General features: G+C 39.2%; 1 protein-coding gene across 3 annotated transcripts in view; it reads right to left on the bottom strand.

The window, feature by feature from the left end:
• The window catches only part of MUSK (muscle associated receptor tyrosine kinase), a 91,044-nt gene that overhangs the window by 31,923 nt on the left and 31,763 nt on the right, over positions 1 to 27,358 (bottom strand). For 2 of the 3 annotated variants that reach the window (XM_054509342.2, XM_054509343.2), the window contains exons 6-7: positions 14,291 to 14,415; positions 4,487 to 4,646 (exon numbers count right to left, since the gene is read on the bottom strand). In XM_054509342.2, the coding sequence (XP_054365317.1) occupies positions 4,487 to 4,646; positions 14,291 to 14,415 (285 nt within the window). Of the gene's footprint in view, positions 1 to 4,486; positions 4,647 to 14,290; positions 14,416 to 21,812; positions 21,843 to 27,358 lie in introns of all 3 variants that reach the window. The other variant, XM_064578931.1, reaches the window with a different exon arrangement.

The following is a 27,358-nucleotide window of genomic DNA, read 5'->3' as shown; positions in this document are numbered from 1 at the left end:
GATTTTTCCATTTCCAGTTTTCCTGCTGGGATGAGTAAATAAACAGATGGAGTAGCTTCAAAGTGAAACACAGAGAATGTGACAAAGGAGGCTGTTGACTACAGAACACTAGGGGAGGATGGGGATGGCTGAAAGGAGAGAAAGGAGAGTTTGGGGTAAGGAAGCATTGCCAGAATGTCAAGAGGAGTCCCCATGTCTGACTCAAAACTCTGGACTTCTGAGGCCATCAGAGGCCAAAGGAGAGAGGGGCTGAAATTAAAATGGAGAAAGCAGATGCCATATCCAAGCCCTGGGAGGTCTCAGGAGCATAAGACCATGCTTCTTTAAAATGATTCTGAATTAAGTGGCTCCATGGATCTTGTTTTCACCAATGTGGCCTCACTTTCCTGGAATATTGCCTCAGGGAGCACCTCAGCATTGGGAGGCAATTTCCTCACTGATGGCACTGGAAACATTGTGAGGCATCTAGCAGATTTAATGGAAAAGAATGGGTCAAGGAGAGGAAGAGTAAATGGCAGATGTCTCATGGGGTTCAGAGGTCTTATTCCATTGCACTCATGAGACACCCTCATTAGATCTACTGGGGAAATTTTAGGAAAAGTAGGGGAGCTTCAGGCCTCAAAGTCTGTGAGATCCAACAGGAAAAACTGATCAGGGGATAAACAAAAGGATCCTGTAGCTTTTTATGAATTAGTTCCTTAAGGGAGTCTTTCTTCATTCATCTTAGTAACAATTTTTTCCATGTGCAGAAGGATTCACATTTATTGGTTCACATACAGCTCCTGACACTTGCTAAATATGTATTGCTGGGCCCACTGGCGAAAGTCAAGTTATTGCTGGTTCCAGCCTACATGACCATTGCCCTTACTGAGGTCACTGCTCTTCATCTGTATTCACCTTGCTGCTGCAGGAGATTTCAAGTCCTCTCTGCTGCTATATACCGGTTCTTGCATTACTTCTACCATCTTTTTCCCCATGCCAGTGCTACTGCTATTTTCCCCCAGGCTACCATTGCCTCACTCTGGTCTTTAAGAGTTGATGCCTAAGACCACTTCTCCCTCCATAGAAAGGCATGCCTTTCTATGCTGCTTGCCATAACTTAAGGTTCTTTCTACCACCAGAAGATACCATTACTTTTTTAGTATTACAGCCTCCACTGTTGGTATATTCCATTTATTAATGGAGTTAGATCAGCTAGGTCAGGGATGAAGGGGTGATGTTGCTGTATACGATATGGTGGCAGTCATGCTCTGTAGTCATTTCAGCGTCTTGAAGATCGTGTCCATGCAATGAATCTGCCTTGGTGTGATGTAGATATACCCATTATATTAGGTTCTCCTTCTTTATTGCCATAGCACTGACTTCACACTCATCTTTGTACTTAAGATGGTAGGCCCTCTGAGGGTTGCTGCACTAGACGGGGAGTCTCTCCCACTTGGTATGTTGTGTAAAGGAGGAAGGTAGAGGAAATAAGAATTCAGATATACATTTTATAGATTCCTTTCTCTGGACCAAAATCCTAGAGGAGAGGTATAAATTAAGGAAAAAGCCAAAGCAAAGGGACTTTTCTCTTCTTCTTATTTGGAACTCTAGACGCAAGGAACCTTATAGGCGTTCCTTACTCTGACATGGGATGGCCACATTAATATAAAAATGGTAGCATGACGTGGTTGGGTAGACAGCAGAACTGGGTCAATAGGTCAATAGGTCTGAATCTCTCTTGGATTTTGTATAACAAATGGATTATGCATAACATGAAAGTGATCCAGAAGTTACTTCAGGCCCCATGAGGGATAAGGAAGGAGCCGACTTGGAATTCAGCAGGCCTGCCTTCATAGGGAGAGACAGGGTGACTGAGTTGCAGAGGTTGCAAAGTAGACTCTAGAGAGGGCCTTGATGAAGGATGTGACCCAGATGGAGAGGACTGTGCTGTTACAGGACGAGCCTCAAAGGTGCTGAGCCAGCCAGGGGCATCCTCTGGGTCCTAACAAAGCCAAGAGATGAGATCACAAGTTCTCCAGCTGTAGACTTCACCAGAGAATGGGGTAGGGGTTTGTTCCAGAGGTCACCACTGCATGTATTCAAGTCCCTTTTCCCCTGCCATCTAGGGGAGAGGGGCGGAAGGGGAGGAAATGCCCTGGCAGGGAATTAATACGTAAAGGACTGAATAATTACCTAAAATGAAATGCTCTTAAGATTCGCAACATTAATTTTTCTCTTTCACCCTGAGGAGCTGTAGGTTAAACTAGATTAAATCAGTTTATTTTCTTGGATTTGAGTATTCATATGTAAATGTTTTTCTCTCTCTCTACACACACACACACACACACGCACATTATCTAAATAGATGGAGGGAAGGATGGATAGATACTGTAAATAGGTATTTACTTATTTAACATTGGTCGCTGATCAGATATCAAATAAAACATAAGATAGTGAGACTAGAATAATTCCAGGTTATTCAAAGGCATTAAAAATTTTAATTTTTTTAAATCTTCTATTTTGTTTTATCTGTTATTATTTGTTCTAGACACCTTCCTCAAACTCTCATATCTACTACACTGCTACATTCTAGCACATTCAAATCCTATCCCCCCTTTTTTTTTAAGACAGAGAGGTAGAGGAAGGGCAGGGGGAGGAGGGAGAGAGAGAATCCCATAACCCTGAGATCATGACCTGAGCCAAAATCAAAAGTTGGACCCTTAACCAACAGAGCCACCCAGGCACCTCTCAAGTCCTATCGTTTCTATCCTGACAGATCACCTGAATCTCTCCCCTTCTCTCTGGACCAGTTGCTGCACTTGTCGTTCAGACCTTCATTACTTTTCTAGACTCCTGGGATAGCCTCCTGACTGCATGCCATGCCTCCCAGTCTTTTACACCCAACATCTGCTAATTTGATAATGCATATATCTGACCATATCACTTCTCTCCTCTAAAATAATTAGATGACTTCCCACTGATTGAAGAATACATTCAACCTACTCAGGCTGTTCATAACCTGGCCAGAGCCCACATTTCAAACCTTTCTTCCCGTTCTCTATCTCACCATCATGTTTTCTCTATCGCCATCATGCTCTAAGCTTGCCAGCAGCTTGCTGTTTTCTTCGTCTGTGCTTCTGCAGTAGAACATAGTCTGTGCCATAATGTATATGGCTGGCTGACTTCCTTTCTAGATTGACAGTCCCTGGAAGGCAGGGACTCCATTGTTAATGATCTCATTTGTTACTTAAGTTTGCATCCTTTATTCTACCTAATGATGGCCTGAATCTAGTATTTAATAAATGCATGTAAGAGTCTTTTATCAACAACAAGGTACTATGTAAGCAATAATTGTTTTATTATTATTTGTTAAATTGAGTTGAATTCACTTTTAGAATTCTCACCATTCTCTAGGAGAAATGATTTCCCATCAGTGGAAATTCTAGAATAATTGATATGATATCTCAAGGTACTATAAGTAGATAGATCCCTGGAGAAGCAGGTTGAAGGAATCCTTAGTTTTAGAATCTTCTCCTTCCTTCAAAGGCATGCTTTAGAAGGCCAGCCTTGTCCAGTGCTCCCTATGTATTTCTCTGTGGTCTCTATTCATCTCATATTAAAATCACAAACATTACTAGGAATTTCCCCATCATGGAAGATCAAAGAAGTGGCATGGTAATAAGACATAGCAGGATCTGGGGAGCTGGCCCTGGGCACAGGTTCTACCAGTGCTTGCCTCACATGTGAGCCAAGCATCTCTGCTGACCCTTGGGCAGTAGACATATTATGAGTATAGCATGCCTGGCATTTCCTGATACAGGGATTATTTCCATCTCTAGGAATTCCACAAATGTTCTCAGAAGGCTTTGGGGCATTTACATTTTAAAAATAAACCTTTACAACTCAACACAAATATCCTAGAAATCTGTATGTCAGCTCTTTTCCTTGAAAACACCTGTAAGTCCTGCTATCGCTTTCCTGAAACAGGAAAGGGAAAGACCACAAAGTAGATCAAATACTCATAAGTAAAAATGCCCTCAAGAAAGAGCCATGCAGAAATTGGCACAACCATGTTAAGTGTCTGCCAAGTTACTCTTTGAGAGCCCTGGAAAGTGTGATTAGCCCCATGAAAGAAAAAAAGAGGAGGAGGAAAGAGAGAGAGGAAGGAAAGGAAAGAAATGGAAAAAGAGAAGAAAAGGAAGAAAGGAAGGAGGAAGGTTAAAAAAGAGGAAGAAAGGGAGGGAGAGAAAAGAAATAGAAATGAACTTCTAGAAGCTGTTACCCATCATGGGGACAGGTATTGGAGGATTTCGTTTTTGAGGCAATAAATCACCCAAGATCAGTTATCTAGATCAACCTCTGGTGTGTCCTCAAGGAGGAAGAAATCACCCAAAGGGGACTGGAGTAAGAAATAAAAGAAAAAAGATTTTCCCCCAAATGAGATGTGGCATAGTGCCAACTCTCCCCTCTCCTGGAACAATGCGGTTGTGAAAATCCATCCTACCTGCTATGCTGATGGTGGCTGCAGCCTTTGCAGTGCTGAATTTATCTCCATGCTTATTAGTAGCTATGCATGTGAAGAGTCCTGGCTTAGTGATAAACAGCTGCAATCTTGAGTCAATCACTCGGTCTTTCACACTTTCTTGAATGGACCCAGAAGAAACCTGGTGGAGTCAAGGAAAAAAAACGGATAGATTTAGGTCAAGGATTTCCGAATATGCTGTATCAGTTGACTTGAAAGAAAAAGTATCAAAATTATGGTCAAAGGGCATGTGGTAGATTGCAAAAATAGTCAAAACCTTTTCCTTCCTTATGCCCATGACCTTGCAATGAAGCTTTGTAGCTCTTCCCCCAAGAGGTAGCATCTCTCTCTATGCTTTGAATCTAAACTGGCCTTGTACTTGTTTTAGAAAATCAGAAACAGACTCGTGAAAGTCTTGCACATTGTGGCTTACTTTTTTGTTGCTCTTGGAACCTGTGACCTCCTGTGACCAACCCAGAGCTAGCCTGCTGGAGGAGGAGGCATGCATGGCCCAGTTAGCCCCACTGCCCCAGCTGGGAGCCAAGAACAGCTGCCAGATAGAAAAGTGAGGCCATTCTAGATCGACTAGCCCCCAGTCAGTGTGCCAATCACAGGAACTAGATCAGCCAAGATCACGAAATCATGGCCCAAATCAGCAAAACCACCCAGACAACCCGCAGACTTGTGAGCATTACGAAATGGTTAACTCCTGTTCAGTTCCCCACAAATGCACACCAGATGGATGGACGGTTATGAAGAAAAATGGTTATAAAGCCAATTCTGTTTCTGAGGCATGACATAGATCATGCCATACCATTTAAATCAGAAAATCAAATGTCCTTGAAGAGCCAGGATATCAATGCAATATTAGCACCCAACTGGCAGGTTAATTTATGTGTTAGTCATCATCCTTTCAGCTCTGTGGGAAAGACAGCTGCCCAGCACTTTCTATGAGGTTGCAGAGTTAGAATTTGTACTCTGGTTATGATAATTATTCTTTAATTGTCACTGTATGAGGGGAAAATGCCAATTTGAGGGAAATTTGAATGGAATGACAACCAGGGAATCAGGCCATGATTCACCTTGACCTTATCTCGGAGGAGTGGCCTTGAAGGATCTCTCTCTGTCCCATGGTAGGGAACGAGACTGGGAATAAGAAATTTGGAGCTGGTTATTTTGTTCTTTTGCCTGTTTTCACAGTTAGACTAACAAGGGGAGGGGAAGCCCTGGGGTTAAACCAGCTTGCTTCTTTCTGCTGCCAGGTGGCTGGCTGGTCTTGGATCCAAGCACTCTCTGTAGCTATTAAGCAGGGAAGTTTGTCTGTCTTTTTATTCCTTCCCTGTACTACTAGTTTCAATCCTTATGATAAAAACTTCATGTAAGCATCAATTTAAGTCAGATAAAGTATTATGGTGGTTTCCCCAGATAAACAGCTTGGACTTTGTGAGAAATTGACAAGGCAGAGAGAAAAATTTCTTCAAGAGACATACACTCAGTTGGGAATTCAGATAGGATTCGTCATTATTGTATTTATCAGAAGCACATCCTCTTATGGATTTGAATCTCCAAGTGAGATAGTAAAGATGGAACATTTTGAAATACAATTTGGTCTCTCCTGAATTTTAGTAACAAAGCAACCATGGAGAAAAAAGCTAAAGGCCTCAAACTTCTATGCTCAGTCAACATGATGTATGCTATTGGGATATTTCATTTATAAATATAATCCCTTTCCAGTTTATAGAAGTGAAATCTATAGAACAATTACCTTCCCCCTTTGCAAGGTTAATCCCACCTTCAGGAAGTAGGTCAGCGTAATGCCTAGGACACAATTGGGGAATGAGTCATCCCCCAAGGTTGACTAAACTAGCACTATTTTCATGTTCACACCTAAGAAAGTCATTCCTACACTCCTCTTCAAGGTCACCGAGAACATTCTTGGTAGGGAAGAGGATGAGTTTTAGACTGGCTGACCTCTCTTCTGGACTTCATCAAGGTATTGAAATAGTTCAGTGAAGACACCAACAAGTTACAAGACTCATTGCTTGATTATGATGTGGCTCCTGGATGCTTTTCCTCCTGTTTCCAGAGGCCTTGCTTGATTCAGTTTGTGACTCATGCACAGCAGGCCTTGTTAGTCATAGTTTGAATTTGTTTTTCTTTCTTTATGGATCATCCTGACCAACAGTTTAGTATTTTTTGATGACCTAAAAATAAAAACAATCCTTTGCCCTCCGTTTTGATCTTTTTGCCCCTCAGGTTCAGATTATTACTGAGTTTTGACCAAGGTATGCCTAGGCAAAACCGAGTACTTAATTAAGGTGACTGTATCTGGTATTTATAGTAAGTATGTTATTTTCTGCAAGTCACGCAGCCATACTGACCTGAAGGAGCTGGATAAACAGCTCTCTGCTCTGTATGTAGGTTCTCTTTCTGAGAGAGTGACCTCAAAAAGAGGCAGTCAAATAGGAAACTCTATCATAAATAGGCATACTTATTTACACTTGAGATAATGTGTATAAAAGCTTTTTTGAAAGTGGCAAACTAGTATTGACCTGTAGAATAGTTTTATGTATCAATAGTACATTAATAATGCTGGTTTGAGAGAATCTGATCACAGTTATGGATAATCTTGTAACTTCAACATGACTTGACGTTGGCATAGAAAGACCTCTGATGGCTTTGTGTTACACATAGTTCCAGCTTGCTGAGAATACCTGGAGCTGTAGGGTATGGCCCAGAAGCGTCCATGTTTAGGGAGATACAATGTCTGTCAATTCATCATAGAAAAAGGGATAACAGACTGAGAAAATTTTCCATACTGTTTCTGATCAACATCACCATAAATCTTGACCTCTTTCAGTCTGACGGCTGCAATATTCCACATAATATTTTCCAGCTGATATATGTAATTATTTTAATTTACACAGTAAGATGACTCCAAAGCTCATGTACTCTGAACCAAAAATACTATCTTTTAAAAATATGGGTAAAATAAAGGTGAGCCTCCCTTTGAGAAAATTCAAAAGCACAATCTTTAACATAGATAATTTGGTTATTTACTTTTATAAAGTTCTTTTAACAAATTAAAATGATTCAACTTTTAAAATATTTTAGAAACTATAATTGGAAAAACAAGAGAGACATGTAATTTTTCTACATTTTTTATTTGAATACCAAAATAATGGAGATATTATCAGTATAACTTGAAATAAATCTGGTTATCAAAATACAAGTTTATTTTCTTTTAGAAGAGTAAGCTCTGTTCTAGCCACGTGAAATTACTACTACCAATGTTGTAAAACAAAAGGAATATCACTACTCACTCTGAAGTTCACCTAAGACTACAAATTTTCATGAAAAATGAATGACATTTCTGTAGGAAGGAAACAAAATAATTCTTGATCACTTTGGGGCACGTGGCTAGCGTTTCTCTTATTCTAACTGCTTGGGGTTTTAGGTTGTTGATGTGTTCACAGAGGCAGGGAGGAAAGGAGCCTTCACATCCTTTAGAGTACCCATTATTCTTAGTAGTGCATTAGTGGAGAGCCACAGTTCAAACTCTGTTTTATTCTGTGCCAGTTAGCTCCCAGCTCTGCATTCATGTTTGTTCAGTCCACCCAAAATAACACCAGGACTGTGGGCTCTTCCCTGTTCTCAGGAGACTTCTGGTTTGCTGCTTGTACAGTAAATGTCCATGATTGCCTCAATTTCCTGTGATTTGTGTCAGCACGAGCAACATCATCTTGGTTTCTAGTTGGACGTGGGTAGTATCCCCACGACCGAAAGTTGGCTCTAAGAAGAACCCTCTCCCTGACCATGAGAACCGCAGATGTACTTTTGCTTTCTTCCTGGAAGAAAGCTACTCTTAGTTCGTTTTATTCCTGTCTTAGAATCTGAGGCAATGGGTCTATTTTGCTTCCTGCTTTTTGTGAATTACATCTTGAATGATTAATTTGGGGTCTCAATAAGACTGAAACTAATTCGAACCATCTGACTTTTTTATTACTCCCGAACTCCAACAGAGACTAATCCTGTATCTTCTAGTTCTAAACTCATATGAGCCTTTGAAAACACTGATATATATTTTTTTAAAGCATGTGTCTTTCCATTTTCTTTATTCCTGTTTTCACAGAGGAAGTCAAATCAGTAGAGTCCTATCAGTCCACCAGCTTTCTTAGGACATATCTTTACACTACCTTGAGAGGCCAAAGACGACAACAGCAGCTTCCACAGAAGAGCCACAAAACAGACTGCCAAATAAGATTTGAATTTTAAAAGATATTTAAAGGTTAATTAGCTTAAAGAACAGGAACTACAGGTTTCTTGACTGTAACTTAACAACATGGGAGACCCGTACCCCTGATGTCATATTAGGGATGGTTTTCTCTAGCCACCTGACACCTCTGTCATTACAAACATGGGAAAATCAGTGTCTCAGAGGCAAGTGGACTTCCCTACAATGACCATTCGCTGAAGAGGGCCATTTCCAACTTAGGTCTGCTAATGCTTCACCTATTCTTATTTGTCGTCCCTCAAGCAGCAAGCTCATAAAGCAACATTATTTTGTTTACAGACTCTATTTTGAAGAGATGCATGGTAGGCACTTAGACAAGATAAATTAGTTTTAAACACAAATTATGAGAGAATAGTTTTGTTCAATTATCAGAAAAGAAAAAACCCTTTAGCACAAACAATAGTGAAAACAAAAATAATAAATGAGTTTAAGCCCTAAAGAGGCTGCTATTGCAGGATGACACTCTTCATTAGTTGAGGTAGCCTTAGAATTTGGCATCTTTTTCCTGGTATACAGCATCCACCAGATTTTCACACAGGCACGTGCTTTGTTTCCCACACACTTCCCTTCCCGTGTCTAGTGTCCTATTGTGTTTTCCCTTCCTCACCTTCTTTTCCTCTCTTTCTTTTTTTCTCCTCATTTTGAGCACTCCTTTTACTTTAAAATGCTGCTGTTAATATATTGTAATACGACAACAGACGGACACTGCAAGCAAGATCCTAAAAAGTTGAAGAGAGACTATCCTGAAGGATATGAAAAATGCAAATAGCCGAGAACCCCTTAGATAACTCATCAAGGTTTGAGTTGTTTAGCTGTAGTGAGAACCATCCTCACCCCACCCAAGGGACTGGTTAAAAAGCATCCCATCTCCTTAAGGTATGAAAGAGGGTCTTCAAAAGGACCACCTGGAGGTTTGGCATATGTCCCCTGCTATGTAGTAAAGGGTTAACTGTAAAGTGGACTTGAGGTGCTCACACTCTGCACATTTGAAAGAAAGGACTGGCCTTTGACTTGCTTCTAAGAGATAACCTCTCATCCCTTGGAAAATCCTACCTCATAAGAGTGTCTTTGTATATCTGAGACCATGAGCCATGCCAGATAGTTTATGTTACAGTGCAAATTATGGTGAATAGCTCTTTTTGTTCAGCAGGGACTCTAGGCTATACTGTATCAGTTTGACCTTTGGAAAGGTTGGAGACTAGCTAAGGTCATTCGTGTGAACCCTCCATGCTTTTGTAATTGACCCTCAGGAAAAACCCTGGACACCATGGCTAGGTAAGCTTCCTTGGTACAAGACGTTGTGCATGTTGCCATCATTGCTGGGAGAATTAAGTGCTCTCCATGGGACTCCACAGGGAGAGAACAGCTGATTACCCACTACTGAGTTTAGTCTGTATCCTTTCACTGTAATAAACTATAGCCATAAGGATAATGGCTTTCCTGAGTTCTGCGAGTCCTTCTAGTGAATCATCAAACTTGAGGGTGGTCTTGGGGACCCTGATACACCTGCAATTTGTTGACACAGCAGAGATGCATTTGACACCCACCTGTAAAATCTGAAGGGAGAGCAGGCTGCATAGTAACTCCAATGGAAGAAGCAAAGAAGGGGGTAGCTCTTTTCAGTGGTCTGGATCTAAGAGTTTGTGGATATACAGGTTCTATAGAAGATCTGGTTTGGAGTTATTTTGTCTTCGCCAAAGATCTCTTTGGGGCATTGATGGGACCCCACAGAAAGACTTCCTATCAACTAACAAATTGGGGGCTAAGAGGGAGATGGCTGCTCTGAGGAAAAATGAGGCATTGGGGTTCATCTTGAATATCCCTTGATTTCTCAAGAATCATGAATGTGTCCATGATGGAAAGAGTTGTTTTAAATACTTTTCAGGCACCATGATGGAAAGCCAACCTAAAAGAGTGTCAGTTAAATTAGAACTTTTCCACTTCAATTACTGCTCCTCCCTTCTTCCAACCCCAAACCTGTAGGAGTCTTAAATAGCAGTTAGGAAGTAGGGGAAGAGTGAATGAGTGTGAGAGAAGAAGCTAACTGCAGGACTGTTGTGGAAGGCAGGTGGCATGCATGCAGTTGTCTTAAGAAAGGTAGGCTGGCTCCATCTAGAGTGTTCAAGTGTGGTGAGTTCGAGCCCCACATTGGGTGGAGAGATTACTTAAAAATAAAATCTTAAAAAAAAAAAAGGTTGCATCTGTGAATTGCAGTTGGAAACTTTGGTTATTACTTAGGGCTAGGCAGTCAGAATTACTAAATTGGGATGGTGTTTGTGATGTAAAATCACCTAAAAGAACTAGAAAAGTCACAGAGCCTGCTTGGGGTAGGCCTCAATGGTGAGAAAAGAACCCACCCTGCTGAAGAGACTTAAAAGAAACAGAAGATATTAAATGAGGTTGTAGTACATTGCAAGCCATGCTCAGCACCCGAATTACAAAGATAATCTCAGCCCACATGTTTAACTGTCCTTTACCCAAAATCCCAAAAGATAAATCAAACCTAAAATTAGGAAAAATAAATCTTTAGAAAGGTGGAAGGATATCATAATCAAAGGGCCAGAAGTTTTCAGCAATTTCTGGAAGATACAAAGAGATGTGACTGAGTTGATAGAAAAATTAATATCAACCAAGTCACTGAAACCTTAAAGTTCACTGAGAGGAGAATGGATAAATTTTACCTATAGAGTCATGGAAAATTCTAGAGTTCAGATAACAGGGCTGTAAGTAGGAGCAGACTTTGAGTCAATAAAGTAGCAGAAGAATGTTATGAATTATTATGAGGGCATATAGCACTAGACTGAGGCATCTGTCCATGGGCTAGAACTCGTGAATAAGATTTTCTTTAGTGGGTTCTTGTGGGGGATATTTATGGTAGACATTAGGACTACCTAGTTACATAGGACTCCCTCTGTCCATCCACAAAAATATGCAGAACATAAAGATTAGAAAGATTGTAGTTTTAAAATAAATTTATTTAATAGAGGTCTAATAAACTTCTATTACAACTACATTCTTCCTAATCTTTATGTTCTGCATAGAAAAAAAAGGTAGAGAAGAGAGAAACAATTATTAAAGATACAACAGAGGAAAATGTCCCTGAGTTTAAGAGAGATTTGCATCTCAAGTTCCTCCCTTTGAGTTCTGTATCAAAAGAAAGTACATCAACTTGCCAATTGATTCTGTAGGGCTGGCATAATATTGTTAACAAAACCTGAACATGATAGCCCCAAAAAACTAGAGTATTCCCATTTTTGAAAATAGATGCAATGATCCTAAGGAAAATTACAGCAAATTGAAAGAACACAAAAAAAAGAGCGGCATTTTTAAAGAATGGAAAGGAAACTTTCCAATTTAAAGTGAAAAATTACATGTTCGTCACAAAGTTAAAATAATTAATGACAAAGCATTTTATTGAATCTAACATATACTTATGTTAAAAACATTTGTTAAATTAAGATTAAAATAAACATCTTTAACCTCATAAAGAAACTAGGGACCGAATTCAAACCAAACATAGACAAGTGGTTAAAGTCTATAAAATATAATTATGACAATAATCCATGAAAGAGTCTTATTTCCGATATTGGTCAGCTGGGTTATCAAACCAATTCTCACACTGAAAAAAATTAAAATTCTGGAAAAATGTTTTTACCAGATATAACAAATTTAGAAACTTTTATTCTCACTAAGACATTTTTCCAACCCAGAAAAATTTGTTTCCTTTGAGGAGTAAGGAGACAGAAATCAAAACTCAGGTTCCATAAAGATGAGAAATCTAATAAGAGATACAATAAACCAAAATCTCAAAGAACCAGATATCAGGGAGGTTATCAATGTGAACTACAAGTGAAATAGCCCACATAGCATTGCAGGCTGTGTTATAATTATCTGGGATGACCAAGGAGCTTCAAACCTTGAACTAGGTTTAAGATGATCCAAGATAAGCTGTTGTCTCTGGTCCTTGGCAGAAATAAACAAAAATTCTTTCTGGAGAGAAGTATCTTTATCTGGACCTCAAATTAATCCCTGACCTTTTTTCCCCCCCCTAAACAATGAACAGCATGTAGTCAAAGATATTTAGGCACACAAGGAAACAAAGCACAATGAGTAAGAGTCAGCAGGAAAACAGATAATATAAAGAGACCTAAAATGGCATCCTATCCCACTCAAATAAAAGCCAAAGTTGTTCCAATGCTCTGCATAAGCTTATATGATCCATAATTCCTAAACTCACCCCTTACTTCTTTCCTCTTTGCTCACTCACCTCTCGTCACACTGACCTACTTGCTATTCCTCTGACATACCTTGTGCAGTGTTATCTTAGAGACTTTCCCCAGGGTTCTTCCCCTAGTTATTTACATAGCCTCCTCCTCAGCTCCTTCAGATCTTAGCTTAAATGTCTTCACTTAAATGAGGCTTCCTTGACCACTCTATTGAGAATGGAATCTTTCTCCTAAGATTGCACATTCTGTCTCATTTTCCCACAGTATTTGACACTGTCTACATAGAATATTCTCCTATTTGTTTTATTTTATTGTCTTTCCCCACCATAATGGAAGCTCTTTGAGGGCAGGGAGCTTCACTTGTTTTGTTTTTTGAAAATATTACTTTATTTTTTTATTAGTTTCAGAGGTAGAATTTAGTGATTCATCAGTTGTATACAACACCCAGTGCTCATTACATCAAGTGCTCTCCTTAATGCCCATCACTCAGTTACCCCCATCCCCCCACCCACCTCCCCTCCAGCAACCCTGAGTTTGTTTCCTAGAGTTCACTGTCTCTTATGGTTTGCCTCCCTCTCAGTTTTCATCTTATTTTTCCTTCCCTTTCCCTATATTCGTCTGTTTTGTTTCTTAAATTCCACACACAAGTGTAATCATATGATATTTGTCTTAATCTGACTGACTTATTTTGCTTGTTTTGTTTGCTCTTGTATCCATTATGCCTAGAATAGTGCCTGACACCCAGGAGATAATCAGTAGATATTTGTAGAATGAATAAATGAATGTTTGTATGTAAAGTGCTTAGAAGAGAGTCTGGCACATAGTGATCACTTAATATATGTTATTATTATCCATATAAAAATGAATTCAAGAATGTTAAACTGATGGTTATGGGTTCCAATTCTGGATTACTTTTCATCAAAGTAGCCTCCAGCTCCAGTGAACTAATTCTTAAGCTGGTGAGTTTTGTGAAAATTATTTTACTTGTGTGGGAAGGAATTATTACTTCTTCCCTTTTACACAAAAGCATAAGGAAAAATTTGATTTTCTACTCTTCACTTACGACACAAGGAAAGAAGCAAACCCACGGAGTTCAATTTCTAGGGCAGTGACTTCTAAGATGAAAATCCTAGAAGGCTTTGAAAAATGGAGGTGCAGGTGGGACCAATGACAGAGATCAGGGTAACATCATAAATATTTGGTCTGTCCTGAAATTCCTCTCCAATGAGTCTTCCCCAGACAAGTCCCCATACAGATGGCACTCACAGCATTTCCGTTTTCAATCCAGGTGATGGTAGGGACAGGGATGCCTGTTGCTGTACAGCGCAGAGTCACAAAGGAGCCAAATGTGACATTGTGGGATTCAGGAGCCCGCAGGATTCTGGCAAAAACTGTTAGGAAAACAGAAGTGGTGAGTGACTCCTATAGGGAATGCTCAAGCTGGAGTGGTCTTTTATTTATTTATTTTAAAGATTTTATTTGTTTATTTGACACAAAGAGAGAAAAAGCACAAGCAGGGGCAGCAGCAGAGGGAGAGGGAGAAGCAGGCTCCCAGCTGAGCAGGGAGCCTGATGCGAGGCTCGATCCCAGGACCCTGAGATCATGACCTGAGCCACCCAGGCGCTCCTGGAGTGGTCTTTTAAAAATGCAAATCAAATCGTGTTCTCCTGTGTAAATTCCTTCCATGTTCCCTCTGTATTCAGTATAATACCAAATGCCATGCCCTGGCTTCTAAGCCATTTATGCTATAACCCTGTGTTTCTCACCATTCAAGGACACTCCAAGCTTATTCCCTCCTTAGGAGCTTGTCCATGCTTTCCCTCAGCCTAGAGCACTCATCCCCCCGATCTTCCTGTGGCACATTCCTTATATCATCCAGTCTCTGGTTAAGTGGCATTTCCTCAGAAAGGCCTTCCTTGACCACCCAACATAAGGTATAACCTGCCGCCATTCACTTTTCATCATCCTGTTTTATTGTCTTTACAGACCTTACCACTATCTGAAGTTATTTTATTGTCTGCCTCTCCCCCACCCCCGTAGATTGTGAGTTTTCAGCAACCAAAAACCTAGCCTGTTTTGTTCAGTACCTAGAAGAGTGCCTGACCAAAGTAATAGTGTTTAATTGAATTAATGAAATAATTAATGCTTTATATCTTCAAGTGTATCATAGTGGAGGACAGAAAAAATTTGTCCAACTTTTTAGAGAATGAGATGAGCACATTGGACCAGAAAGAAAGAAATATTTTAGGTCAAGTGTGAGCAGGAGAATAGGTAATTAATATTCCATTCTGAGACTGAATAGGTAATTAATATTCCTACTGATTAAGAGAAAGTTCAGGGAAGATATGATTTGACAACTGAATCCTTTTTGCAGATTCTAATTTTAGATTTGCAGGTTCAGATTAACTCAATTTCCTATTTTTTGATATTGAGGAGTCTAAGAGATGGAATCCAGAAGAGCATGTTAGAAATATAGTGTTGGGCACAAAAGCCAGAAGAAAGAAAAAGCAAGGAAGGCTCCATCTTTAAGGCAACAGGTGGTTAAAAAAATGCATCAAATGTTTAAAATGTAGCTGAATCTGCCCCGCAAAACAAAACTGAGCCTGGTTTTAAAAAGTCCTGTGGTCTAATTACCAACCTACAAAAAAAGAGGTTAAGGAACAGGTTAAACAACATTACGGGGATGCTATTCATTCAAATCCAGAATATAGACAATTCAATAGGGCAAATTATTTAGTTTTCTCAATAAATAACTTGTACTGGGTGGGGCGGGGAGAAAGAGGGAATTATTATAGAGTTAAAAAGACTTTAGAGGCATAACCCAAATGCAAGGTGTGGATCTTGTTTGGATTCTTATTCAATGGATCAGATGTAGAGAGATATTTTGAGATAATTGGATAACAATTGCACAGTCCTGGTAGTAAATGGTACTAAGAAATTAGTGCTAATTGGGGATGGGTGGAGTAATGAACATAGTAATGTGATTATGTTTTTTTTAAAAAATCCTTTCACTAACGTGTGTATTGGTTAATTGAACTAATGTCTGGGATTTGCTTTAAAAGAAACCAACAGCAATAACATGGTGGTGGAATCGAGGAAACAAAATCGGTAGACTGTTGATTATTGTTGCTGGTGGGTCATGAGAACATGGGGGTTCACTATAGTACTGTATCTACTTTTTTTGTGAGATTGAAAGTTTTATAATAACATTTTAAAAAATTGCTGTGAGCCTACCCCACAGCTCCAGAAAACATGGGATGAGACACACACTTCTTTTGCCATTTAAATAGCATCAAGTTTTAGAAAACCCCAAAACTGAAAAAAAGTAAGGCTCTGAGGAGGATCATTTGGCAGAGGCATCGGTCCTAAGAGCCTCAGAAATATCTACAACAGGTTTTTTTTTTTTATTAAAGATTTTATTTATTTATTTGAGAGAGAGCAAGCCTGAGGGGCAGAGGGAGAGGGAGAAGCAGGCTCCCCGCGGAGCAGGGAGCCTGATGCGGGACTCGATGCCAGGATCCTGAGATCATGACCTGAGCCGAAGGCAGACGCTTCACTGACTAAGCCACCCAGGTGCCCCTCTACAACAGTTTTATTTTTATTTTTTTATTTTATTTTATTTTATTTTTTTAAAGATTTTATTTATTTATTTGAGAGAGAGAATGAGATAGATAGAGCATGAGAGGGGGGAGGGTCAGAGGGAGAAGCAGACTCCCTGCTGAGCAGAGAGCCCGATGTGGGACTCGATCCCGGGACTCCAGGATCATGACCTGAGCCGAAGGCAGTCGCTTAACCAACTGAGCCACCCAGGCGTCCCTATTTTATTTTTTTTTTTAAGATTTTATTTATTTATCTGAGACAGAGAGAATGAGAGAGACAGAGAGCACATGAGAGGGGGGAGGGTCAGAGGGAGAAGCAGACCCCCCGCTGAGCAGGGAGCCCGACGTGGGACTTGATCCCGGGACTCCAGGATCATGACCTGAGCCGAAGGCAGTCGCTCAACCAACTGAGCCACCCAGGCGCCCTACAGCAGTTTTAGATCAAAATTCTATGAGGGATGATTCTAAGTTGAAACAGAATGTGGGAAAATTTTCCCTAGCAGGTGATATATAGAGCCTGAGAAATTTCTTAGCAGGGTGAGTGGCGGTAGCCATAGAGGTCAGCAGTGTTGGCTCCAAGCGTAAGAGGCCCTGGGTGGTCTTACAGGGCACCGTGCTAAGAGGGGCCCATGCTTGGTTTAACGTTCTGCTGTCCTTGCCTTGAAATTACTCGTGATTTTTGAATGAAAATCATTGTCATTTGCACCTGGCCCACAAATTACGGAGCCAGTCCTGCTAGTCAGGGATACAAATGCCACCTTAAAAGAGGAAGTGAAGCCTGTCCCTCGACTGAAGTTCCAGAAAAGCGGGGCTCCAAGGTGAAATAGGAAATAAAAAGTCGCATAATGAATGACTCTGAAGGAAGTGTCAATCAAGACTAAGTGACCGAGGCTATCCTCACCGGAAATTCTAAATTTCCCAAGAAGACCAGCCGGCGAGGAGGCAGGGCACATTTCTTCCAGATTTACCAGAGTGACACACGGTGACCCACCTGACCACCTGATGGAAGATTCCTCCCAACTTAGCCTAAGCCTACAGGTTGTGCACTCTTGACAACTGACAGAGACTGACTGCTCTCAGGTATTTTCTCCTTTTCTAATGTTGTCGGCCAACAGTGATGGAGGCCTGGATTGCACAGCATAGCTGAGTCCACGTTCATCCTTTGGTTGAAAGAACTTGTTGGGGTTGCAGCTATACCTGTGTGTCTTACGTTTCTTGAGTGTGACACTACTGTACTCATCATCTTATGGTTCCCATTGCCTCTCAGAATCTGAACACAGCAGGATCTTTTAGAGATTGGGAGTGGGATTATTTCAGGCCCATAGGTACTGGAAAAGTGTAGCCAGCAGCTGCTGCAGAGAACTGTGTACCCTTGAACCTGAAAGAGAGCCTTCTGGCTAAAGAGAAGAAGACTAAGAAATTGGAGAATGAAATCTAAACACTGTTTCTGCTTTAGTTTATAGAGGCAAGAGTTTTCATTTGGGGACTGTAAATTCTTCCTGGAAATGCAGTAATAAGGGAGGATTTAGTTTGTTCTAAGTTACAGCCTTTTTTTTTTTTTCCTTTTGGCTAGTGTTATATTATTTAGAATATCATTTGGGCTCACTGAAGAACTTTTGATGATCTATACTGCACAACACAGCTCAGCATAATGTGAGATGGTAAATAAGATAGAGTCAACATGGCCTTGCCGTGAATTTACTTAATATACTGCTCTGTCCCATATCAGAACCTTCTGGGGGCGTCCAGTGGGGCACAGGATGGTACATGAAGAAGCACTATTGGCATTTGCAGTGGCTTCCTGAAGGTGTGACTGTGCTGATAAACTTCTGGTCTCCTCCTCCAAAAGGGCAGATACACCCTCGGCTGAGCCAGGGTTTCATTGTGTGATGAGAAAAACACCTTTTGAAAAAAACAAAGTTGTTTTTTTTTTTTGAGTTGCTGCCTTGGTATTTTACAGTATGATAACCCTGCCACACCCAGAGTCTAGACATTTAGATAAGGACTTGAGTTTAGGATGTCCATCATAAGTTCCCACTTTGCTTTTCCTGGGCACCTTTTAAAATAACCACTTAGAGTAAAGCCTGAGAAAAGTTAGTCTTCTCCGTCCCAATCACCTCTAAGTATAGGTTCTTGCTATCCCACACTCTGTCTCCTTCTCTGTGGCTGGGGTCAGAGGACTTCCCTTCCCTGGGCTCACAGCATGCTCCCCAGGCCCTGGCTTCTGGGATTTGTAAATAATAAATCTTAACGATTCTATTTCCTTTTTGTGGGTGTGTTGAAACTATGCCTTCAATCACAACGAACCCATGGGTTTCACTTCCCCAAAGTGGGAGCTGGGATGCTGAGGGAGCTCCTTGCAAGTCCGTGTGGGTAGCTTGTGCCCCCTCATTCACCAGGTCACAGTCTATATGCTCTTAATTTAGTACACCAGCTCCAGCTTCTCCACACACATTGTTAAGTCCAGTGGGTGGAGAGGGGAAAAGGCCCGGAATAAAAGGGAAGCTGTTTTCTGCATACCCACATTCTTGTCAAAAGATAAAGTAGGAACTTGCCCCCTTTTTTCAGTATTGAAAGATGGCTTCCACCCTTCCTGCCAATTTCCCCCTGCCCCCAAAGAAGGTCACAGATGTCTCCTTATCAGAATGTTTCTCAGCACATTCCCTTACCCTTGTTTGTGGTTCTTCATAGCATTTATCACCATGTCATAACTATGGATTTGTTTGTTTGTTGGCTGTCTCCTCCTCTGGAATGTAAGCATCACAGGGTAGAGCTTGTTTTGTTCATTAACACAGGCTGACTGATAGGTAGATAGAGCCCTGCATGGTACATAGCAGGCATTCAATAAATATTTGTTGAATGAGTGAATGAATCAATGAATGAATGAGTGACTCTTCTGATTGATGAGATCGGAGAAAGGGACTTGTCTATGTTATGAGTATTTCAGCCCTCTTGGGGCCATCATTCTCCCAGCTACCCTCAGACAACAAGGGTATGGGGTTAATGTGCATCAAGTGTCCCAGCTCAGGGCTTCTCCATCCTACAACTAGGGGTGGAAGGTTAAAGAGTGGGGAGGGCCTGAGGAGGATGAAGAAACAGATGTTAGCCTAATTCTTGGATGAAAAAGTAGAGTTTTATTTTTCAATCCAGCTTTATCAACAATAAAACTGATATTTTTTTATACCCTTCTGCATTTGTTACCAGTTTCAAGCAGAAGAGGTGAAGGAGGGATGAAAGAAATGCCACCATAGTTATCAGACATTGAAAACAGTAAGGCCAGTTGCAATTAAAAATAAATGCCAGACTAACCTCCATCGATAAAAATACACCTGTAATAATAAGCTTAGATGTAATTCAGTAATAAACTCCCATTATTTTGCTGGTAGCCCCAAACTGAAAATGCATTCTAGGTTATCAGTTTTAAAAGTAATGTGGTATATTTCATATCAAGTAATATGTCCATTGAATATCCCTATCTTGCATTTTATTTGCATCAAAAACAGTATAAAAGTGTTTTTGTTACATAAACAAGTTACTTAATAGATGGGGTACAACATTACTTAGTAATTTGGAAAATGTTTACAACTGTTTTGGTATGGATTTTTAAAGAAAAAAAACACGATGCAACTCTTCTTTCTATAGTCTTATCCATTATTCTCCAGTTCCTGTGGGCAAGCAAATCATTGTTCATCTGCATCATGGGAAATAGACACAGGCAATCTCTTTATCCCTGGGTTTTCTCTCGTGGTATTTATTCATGAGTTTTGGGCTTCAGTTTCTCTTGGGTAAATTTATAGTGCTAACTGCCGGTTGAAAACCATACTTTCAAAATTGGACTTAAGCAGCCAGTGTTTCCAAAGTCCTTTATAATGTAACCATATTATGTTCTCATTCTCACCCATCCTTGCCTCTTTCCTTCTCTCTTTCCATTTTCCAAAGCACTTTCAGAAACATGATAAATCTTACTATTGATTGTCATTTTAAGGGGTAATTTGAATTTGTAGTAAGGAGATAGAGCTCTTATTCAGTCTGAAATTGCAGTGGTGGTGCAGTGGAGACCTAGGGCAGTCTCAAAATGAACAAGCAGTTTGGCTTGAGATGAATTACCTCTCCTTTCTTGTTAAGGGAGTAGGACCAGAGGAATACTTAAGTCCCTTATAAATTCTGTTTCTGAGTAATTATTTCAAAGGACACAGTGAGCTCACATGGATTTTATTTTCTCTCATTTTTTCCTTTCTTTATTTTATTCTAGTGTCCTTGAAGGAGGGTTTTGTTTGTTTGTTTGTTTGTTAGTTTTTTGGCGTTACTTGATTCTAACCAGCAATGACTGAGTTGAAGTGAAAGCAAATAAAAACAAACAAAAAGAATCACACAGGGGCAGGTGAAATGATTTTATCTAAATTTGATTGTAAGCAGCTGATGTTTAGAAATAGAAAAGTATCCTAAGATAAGGAGGTGCTATTTCTAATACTACCAGCCTGAGTTTTATTCCTAGTGCCAAACTACTGTATGAGAACTTGGGAATCTTATCCAAAAAACATAAAAGGTTAGGTTAGAACAGCACAAAGTTTGAATCTTAATCAGGATAGAAGATGCTTTCTTGGAAGAAAAACTCTTATTCTACAAGGTAGGGTTTTTCCCCCAAACAAATTTGATTTCCAGCTACTTTCCTCTAAACATATTACACTAAATATATGTATGTATCTATGGGCAATTAAAATTAATTTAAATTTGATTGATTTGGTTTGGTTTGGAGCAGTTGCATAATACTTGTCCTCTTGGAGTAATAACAGTAAAAACCTAAGCTGGCATCTTAACATTTTTACATTCCTCCAAAAATTGTAACACCCTCCCCTCCCCATTCCCTCCCCCCACAAAAAAAAGGCTTTCAGTCAAAAGGTAACTTTCTATTCCAATCTGTGTGAGATTTATATTCCTATGCTGATTTATGTCATTTGTTTGCATCTTCAGAGTTTACTTAATAAAAGTAAATAGTCAATAAATACATTATAAAATAAAGCAGCCCATCTAATAACACTCAGTCAAATGCTCACAGTGTTCCCTGTACATCGTTTGTTATTCCCTAAAAAAAATAACAGCACTTAGAATTGCTTATAAGGTCAGCAAAAATAAACAATCGAATAGAACCATACATTTAAAAGAAGCAGGGCAAAAAGAAAAAAAAATACCTTTAGTATCTTGTTCAGGTTCACTTTCTTCTATTAATAGAAACAAGACAAAACAAACGCACACAATAAACACACAAACAAAAACAACACATCATGAAAAGGGAAAATCTTTGACCACAGAAACATCAGTTGTGCAACAAGATTAATTAGAATCTGCTTCTTATTTCAGTAAGACAAATGCAATCAACGGAAACTGCTGACCTTTACAAGCAAACTGTTAAATGACATAAAATTTCAAATTACTACTCTTAGTCGGGCAGTAATACACAGAAAATAAACTACAGCATACCCAACAACATAGCTCATTCATGCATTTTTATTTTAATGCTGACAATTACCCTTTCAAGGCAACAGACTGCCTACTATTCTGATAAATTGTGCTTTCCCTTTGTTAGCATGGCTTCTCCTTTTACAAGGCCCTGCTGTGAAGTCAGTGAGGTTGAATCTGGGATCTCAACTATCATTTCTATGGCAATAGACTCATGTTGTGGTAAACAGAGGATTAGGGGGTTTCTGCAGAACAGAGCCTACCACCAACGGAGAGTCTCTCCTCCGTATCCACTCCCGGAGGCTGCTCAGAGAGCAGGGAGGAGCAAACCATTATCTTGTAGGAAACTACCAGTGAAGCAAGCCATAAAGAAAAATGTAAAAATGTCTACATTGGGTATGCAGAATGAGAATTTATAATTTTTTAAAAAATCCCAGGAAAGAGACAACTGCCAAATTAATGGTTCCAAAATGTTTAATATAACTATATCAGATGTAGATCCCACACAGAGCTCTGTTTTTCTTCCCTGAAAGTTTGTTTGTGTCCATTTAGACCTTTCTTCAAATTAGTGACAAGCCAACTGCAGCATTTGTTTATAAGTGTAAAATAGCAATGCTATTGTTAACAACTTTGAATGCTAGGAATGTATTTGCATAGCTCTTCACAGGTTATGGTTATTTGCACACGCGATATATGTTATCTCCTTTAACCCTGATCCTATTCCTGTGATTAAACATAAATTGATATTATTAAGCCCATTTTCCAGACGAGGAATCTGAGACTCAGAGCTTTGCTGTAGATTCAGAGCCAGAAATGCCACACTCCAGTTTTCAGACATCAATTCCCTGTTCTAATGTGCTTCATAGTAAGAAACCCTCATTATTGAGCTTAATACCCAATCCTCTTAAATGTAAGCAAACTTATAATTTCCCCTTTTAAATTTTATTCTGATTGAACGTTCCCTGCCTCCACCAACCAAGTCAGTGGCACATTCCGGTTTTATTTTTTCAAGGTCAAAGACGACTTAAAAGTTGTTAAATTGAATACATTTATAGTTAAAAGAGTTAAAAGTCTCTGTCAAATGTACCTATAAAAAGAAAATCACTTTTTTTTTTTTTTTTTGAACAACACCCCCAACAGTGCCTGGTATTCGATACCAGTTTTTTCATACTGAAAACTGGTCATGTGGACCCTTGAAATCATAGAGATCCCTGGTTTCCAACACAGACATAATCAGGAAAAATAAATGAAGGTCCATGTGTGGGCCAGATTGGCTCTGAAAAATTGCATTTGAACGCCTTTGGGCTGGGCATGTTTTCCTAGTTCCTCAACCCAATTGTGATTATTTCCAAATCTTACTATTTTTGGTTTTCACCAGCCAAGTAACTATCTATGAGTAGCTGAGAGGAGCATGGGACTCCAAGGGAATACTAAGTGTCTTCATTCCCTGGCCGCTATTATTTCCAAAAATTTTTTCCACTAAAGTTAAAAGGCCTCAGTAAATTTTGAGACTCTTATTCGCTCATCATTTTTTTTTTTCCCTCATACACTGTTCTTTTTTGGGTTCTGGAACAAGCGAAGGTACATTCTTCATTTCCTTTCAATTTTGCTTAATTTTGGTTTGATCTTTTACTGGACTGTACTTCAGAGTATATCACGAAGACCATGCTGAGTTCCCTCTGCTATCACTTTGTACTTACTGTTGTTACTGATGTTCATTTTGCTTGATTTGTTTGGAATTGGGAGCAGTGTGAAATTTTGAAAGAATGCACCCCTTTCCTCCCCTGTGGATCTACAGAACCAACTCAAGAGGTGAAAGATTGTCTAAGATCTGCCGTTTTCCTAGGAGGAGGCCTAGAAGTTCTGCCAGAAATTATATTTTCATATAGAGACTCTCGGCGTTTCTTTCTAGGCACAAGTAGAGATACACAGCTCTATACAGATGTATTTACACATGCTTATATATTTATTCAAGTAGGTACCACATTCACACACATGCATGCACAATTGAGATCACTTTAGATTAGAGAAAATGATGCAAGAATAATCTGCAAAACCTATTCAAGCTTGAGTACACTCATTCAGTGTATGAGATTGTTGGTCATTTCGAGGTCAGACTATAGTCCTAGTTTTTTCATGTATCCTGCTTGCTTAGCCTATGATCCCTCTTGACCTCTGAACTTACTGTTTTACTACCTATCAATTTTTAAATATTTGGCTTCATGGTCTTTATTCCCATTTAACTGCTTTATGTGTAATGCATCAGTCTTGGCTTCCAAACTGATGTGTAATCTCCGTTGGGGCTGGAGGCAGGGAACAGCATAGCATACTTTACTTTTGTTATGTTTTTGTTTCCCCCTAAAGTTTAGCACAGTCTCTTATAGAAAAAAGAAAATACTTAAAAAAGGAGCTGGGTAGTGATTCATTTTCCTTTTCTACTTTCTTGGAATTGTTCAATAAGACATTTAGAATAGAGAATCAGAGACTTCTCTTATTGGAATAATCTGAGATATAATCAACATCTGAGTTAAATAGTATATCCATCATTTTCTTGAATACTTTGATTTATGGGGAACTCAGTATTATCATAGCAACCTGTTAAAAAGAATATATTCTAAAATACTGTTAAAAAAAGGAATATATTCTAAAGCAAACCAAATCAGTCTCCTTATAATTACCACCCACAAGACTTAGTTTCTGTTCCTATCCACTGGGCAAAAAAAAAAAAAAAAATCCATCAAATATTTTCATTTTTCGAAGCTTGCTAGCTCCAGTTTACCATGCTGATTGCTCACTTTTGAACTTCCTTATCTTACCTTCTTATCTTAATTTACCCCCAGAACTAAAACTAATACATACATAGAAAGTCTCACAAATTCAAAGAATAGTAAGACTCTTTCTAATATTCTACTTCTGTGACTATAAATTTGCATATGTTTTTATTTGCATTTATATAAAAATACGTTATGTCATATTCCATTGAAAATCATGAATATCCAACACTTGTTTTTATACTTGCTCTTCAATTTTGAACATGAGTGTGTGTGTGTGTGTGTGTGAATATGATTTGATTTTAAGAAAGATAAATTAAGTTTTTCCTATTCATTTCACTGTGTTAGTTGATTGGAGAAGAAATTTGGAGGGGAAATGTGTTATTATATGGGAGGAGGGAAAGCCATCAAGATTCCCTGGCAGAAATGAACACATTTAGTAAGATCATATAGGTCACGTAGACCTTGTGGAGAGGAAGAAAGAGACCAGAAGAGGAAACAGGCAGAACTGAGGGATGGCTCCCATTCTTCAGACTGCAAGAGTGAGGAGAGCCAAGAAGATAATAGGAATCTGGCCACCTAGGCCAAAGTCTCAATGGAGGCTGCCATTGCACATTCTTGCTCCTTGTAGGATGGCATTGTTTATAATTTTCTTCATAGGCAAAACCTTAAAGAAATCTCTGAATATCTGGTACTGTCAGGAAAACATTCTAGGACTTTTTCACTTTTCAATGAAATGATTTGCACCAAGCAGTTAATAAAGCAACTAACACACAGCTAGAACGTACTAGAGGCTAATTTTGAAGCCAGGTCTTCTAGCTCGCTCTTTCTTTCATTTATTTTTTTTCAGAGCTGTTTGTAGCTCATGGTATCTTCCTGACTGATGAAAGCTATTTCTCCATCGGCCTTCAAAGAAAGAAGGTGTATTTTGTTTTTAAATTTCAGTCTGCCTTAGGGAGCTACATTCCAGATATGAATCGTGTTGAGTACCCTTTTTGTAGGTGTTAAAAGCTTGTACTTAAATCCATTCCTTACTTATCTGAGAAGAGAGGAATCATTCTGTAGAAAGAGAAGTCCATTGTTCAGACCTTATTATTAAAAAAAACATGGCTGCTAATCAATACTAGATTATTTGAACCCATTCTTAAATAGGCCGCATTTGTCTCATCTAGCATTGTATTTTACGAATTATTGTGTTGGAGATGCCTAGTAGAAGACAAGCACCACAGGCAGCAAAAGGGTCATTTTAGTTTTATTTTTTACTTACAAAAATTGGCTCAGGCGATTATTGAAAAGTAATGATATTGAGGCTCTGTGGTACTCTGTGTCTGGATAGATTATTTTGTTTTCCAATCATTAAAAGAACATGTGACAATAATAATAATAAACCTAAGTAAATACCTGGATTTTCTTTGCTGACTTCTTGGTAGCTAAAGCAAAGAAACCCGACTCTAGTGTGCTGCCACTGTTTACATTTCTGTTTCCTTTGAAGCAGAGCAATGCATGAGGTTTATCCACTGTGGCTCCATCTCTGAAGGAATCAGAATGCAAGCTCCTTTAGAAAACATACACAGCACGCTCACAAACAGCCTTCCTTTGCATCTTCAAAGTAAGGCTGGCCTGGCTCTGTGACATCATGATTCTCTCAAGTGGCTTGGGCTGGAAACCATTCTGTGGACTTTGAGATAATAACATTTCCCTAGCTTGTAAATATGGACGGTGAATAATGACCATGAGCAAGAAGTGTTTATCAAGTAAATCAGATAAGAGCCACACAAAGTTGACTTGTTTTTAGTTCAGTCCTAGATGGAGATGGAGCAACTATTAAGAATATTTTTGTTAAAATGGTTCTGAAAATATATTAGAAGTTTAACCATAAGCCAATGAAGAAGTTGGACTTCAGTTGTGATTCATGTTTTTCATTCTTGAAAAAAGCGTATATTCTGGTTTTCGTGGGGAGGAGATGCTAAGCTGCTTAATTGCCAGGACAGAAGCCTTTCTTGGTTTACCCTTTTTAAGGCTTTAATTTTAAGATCATTTTAGAGTTACAGAAGAGTTGCAAAGATAATATAGAGGGTTTCCAGGTACCCTTCACCCAACTTCCTCTAATATTAACATCTTATATAACCATGGTACATTTATCAAAATCTTTGTTTACTTTTAAATAACATTTTGGACCTAATCTCATGAAAAGGAAGATACTTGAGCTCTGACAGCAATCAAAGAAGGTAAAGTTTATTAAGAACAAGAATTTTTTTATTTTAAGTTATTTTATTATTATTATTATTATTGTTGTTGTTGTTGTTGTTGTTATTATTTTAGCTCACCAGAAATTTTAGCCAGGAAAAGAAATAGGAGCTATAACCTTAAGCTTAAGTGACACCATAATCTCCTGGTTGTCTAAAATGGCTTGGCTTGGGAACATTTCTGTGGTCTTTGAAATGGAATTCCAGATGCCCAGATATGACCACAGGCCTCCAAACTGTAGGTCCTCATGCTAAAGAGAT

Source organism: Mirounga angustirostris, unplaced genomic scaffold (genome assembly GCF_029215605.1).
Source record: "Mirounga angustirostris isolate CCGP_5_RB_7025 unplaced genomic scaffold, mMirAng1.0.hap1 SCAF_15, whole genome shotgun sequence".
Lineage (NCBI taxonomy): Eukaryota > Metazoa > Chordata > Mammalia > Carnivora > Phocidae > Mirounga > Mirounga angustirostris.
This window is presented reverse-complemented; position numbering and strand designations above follow the sequence as displayed.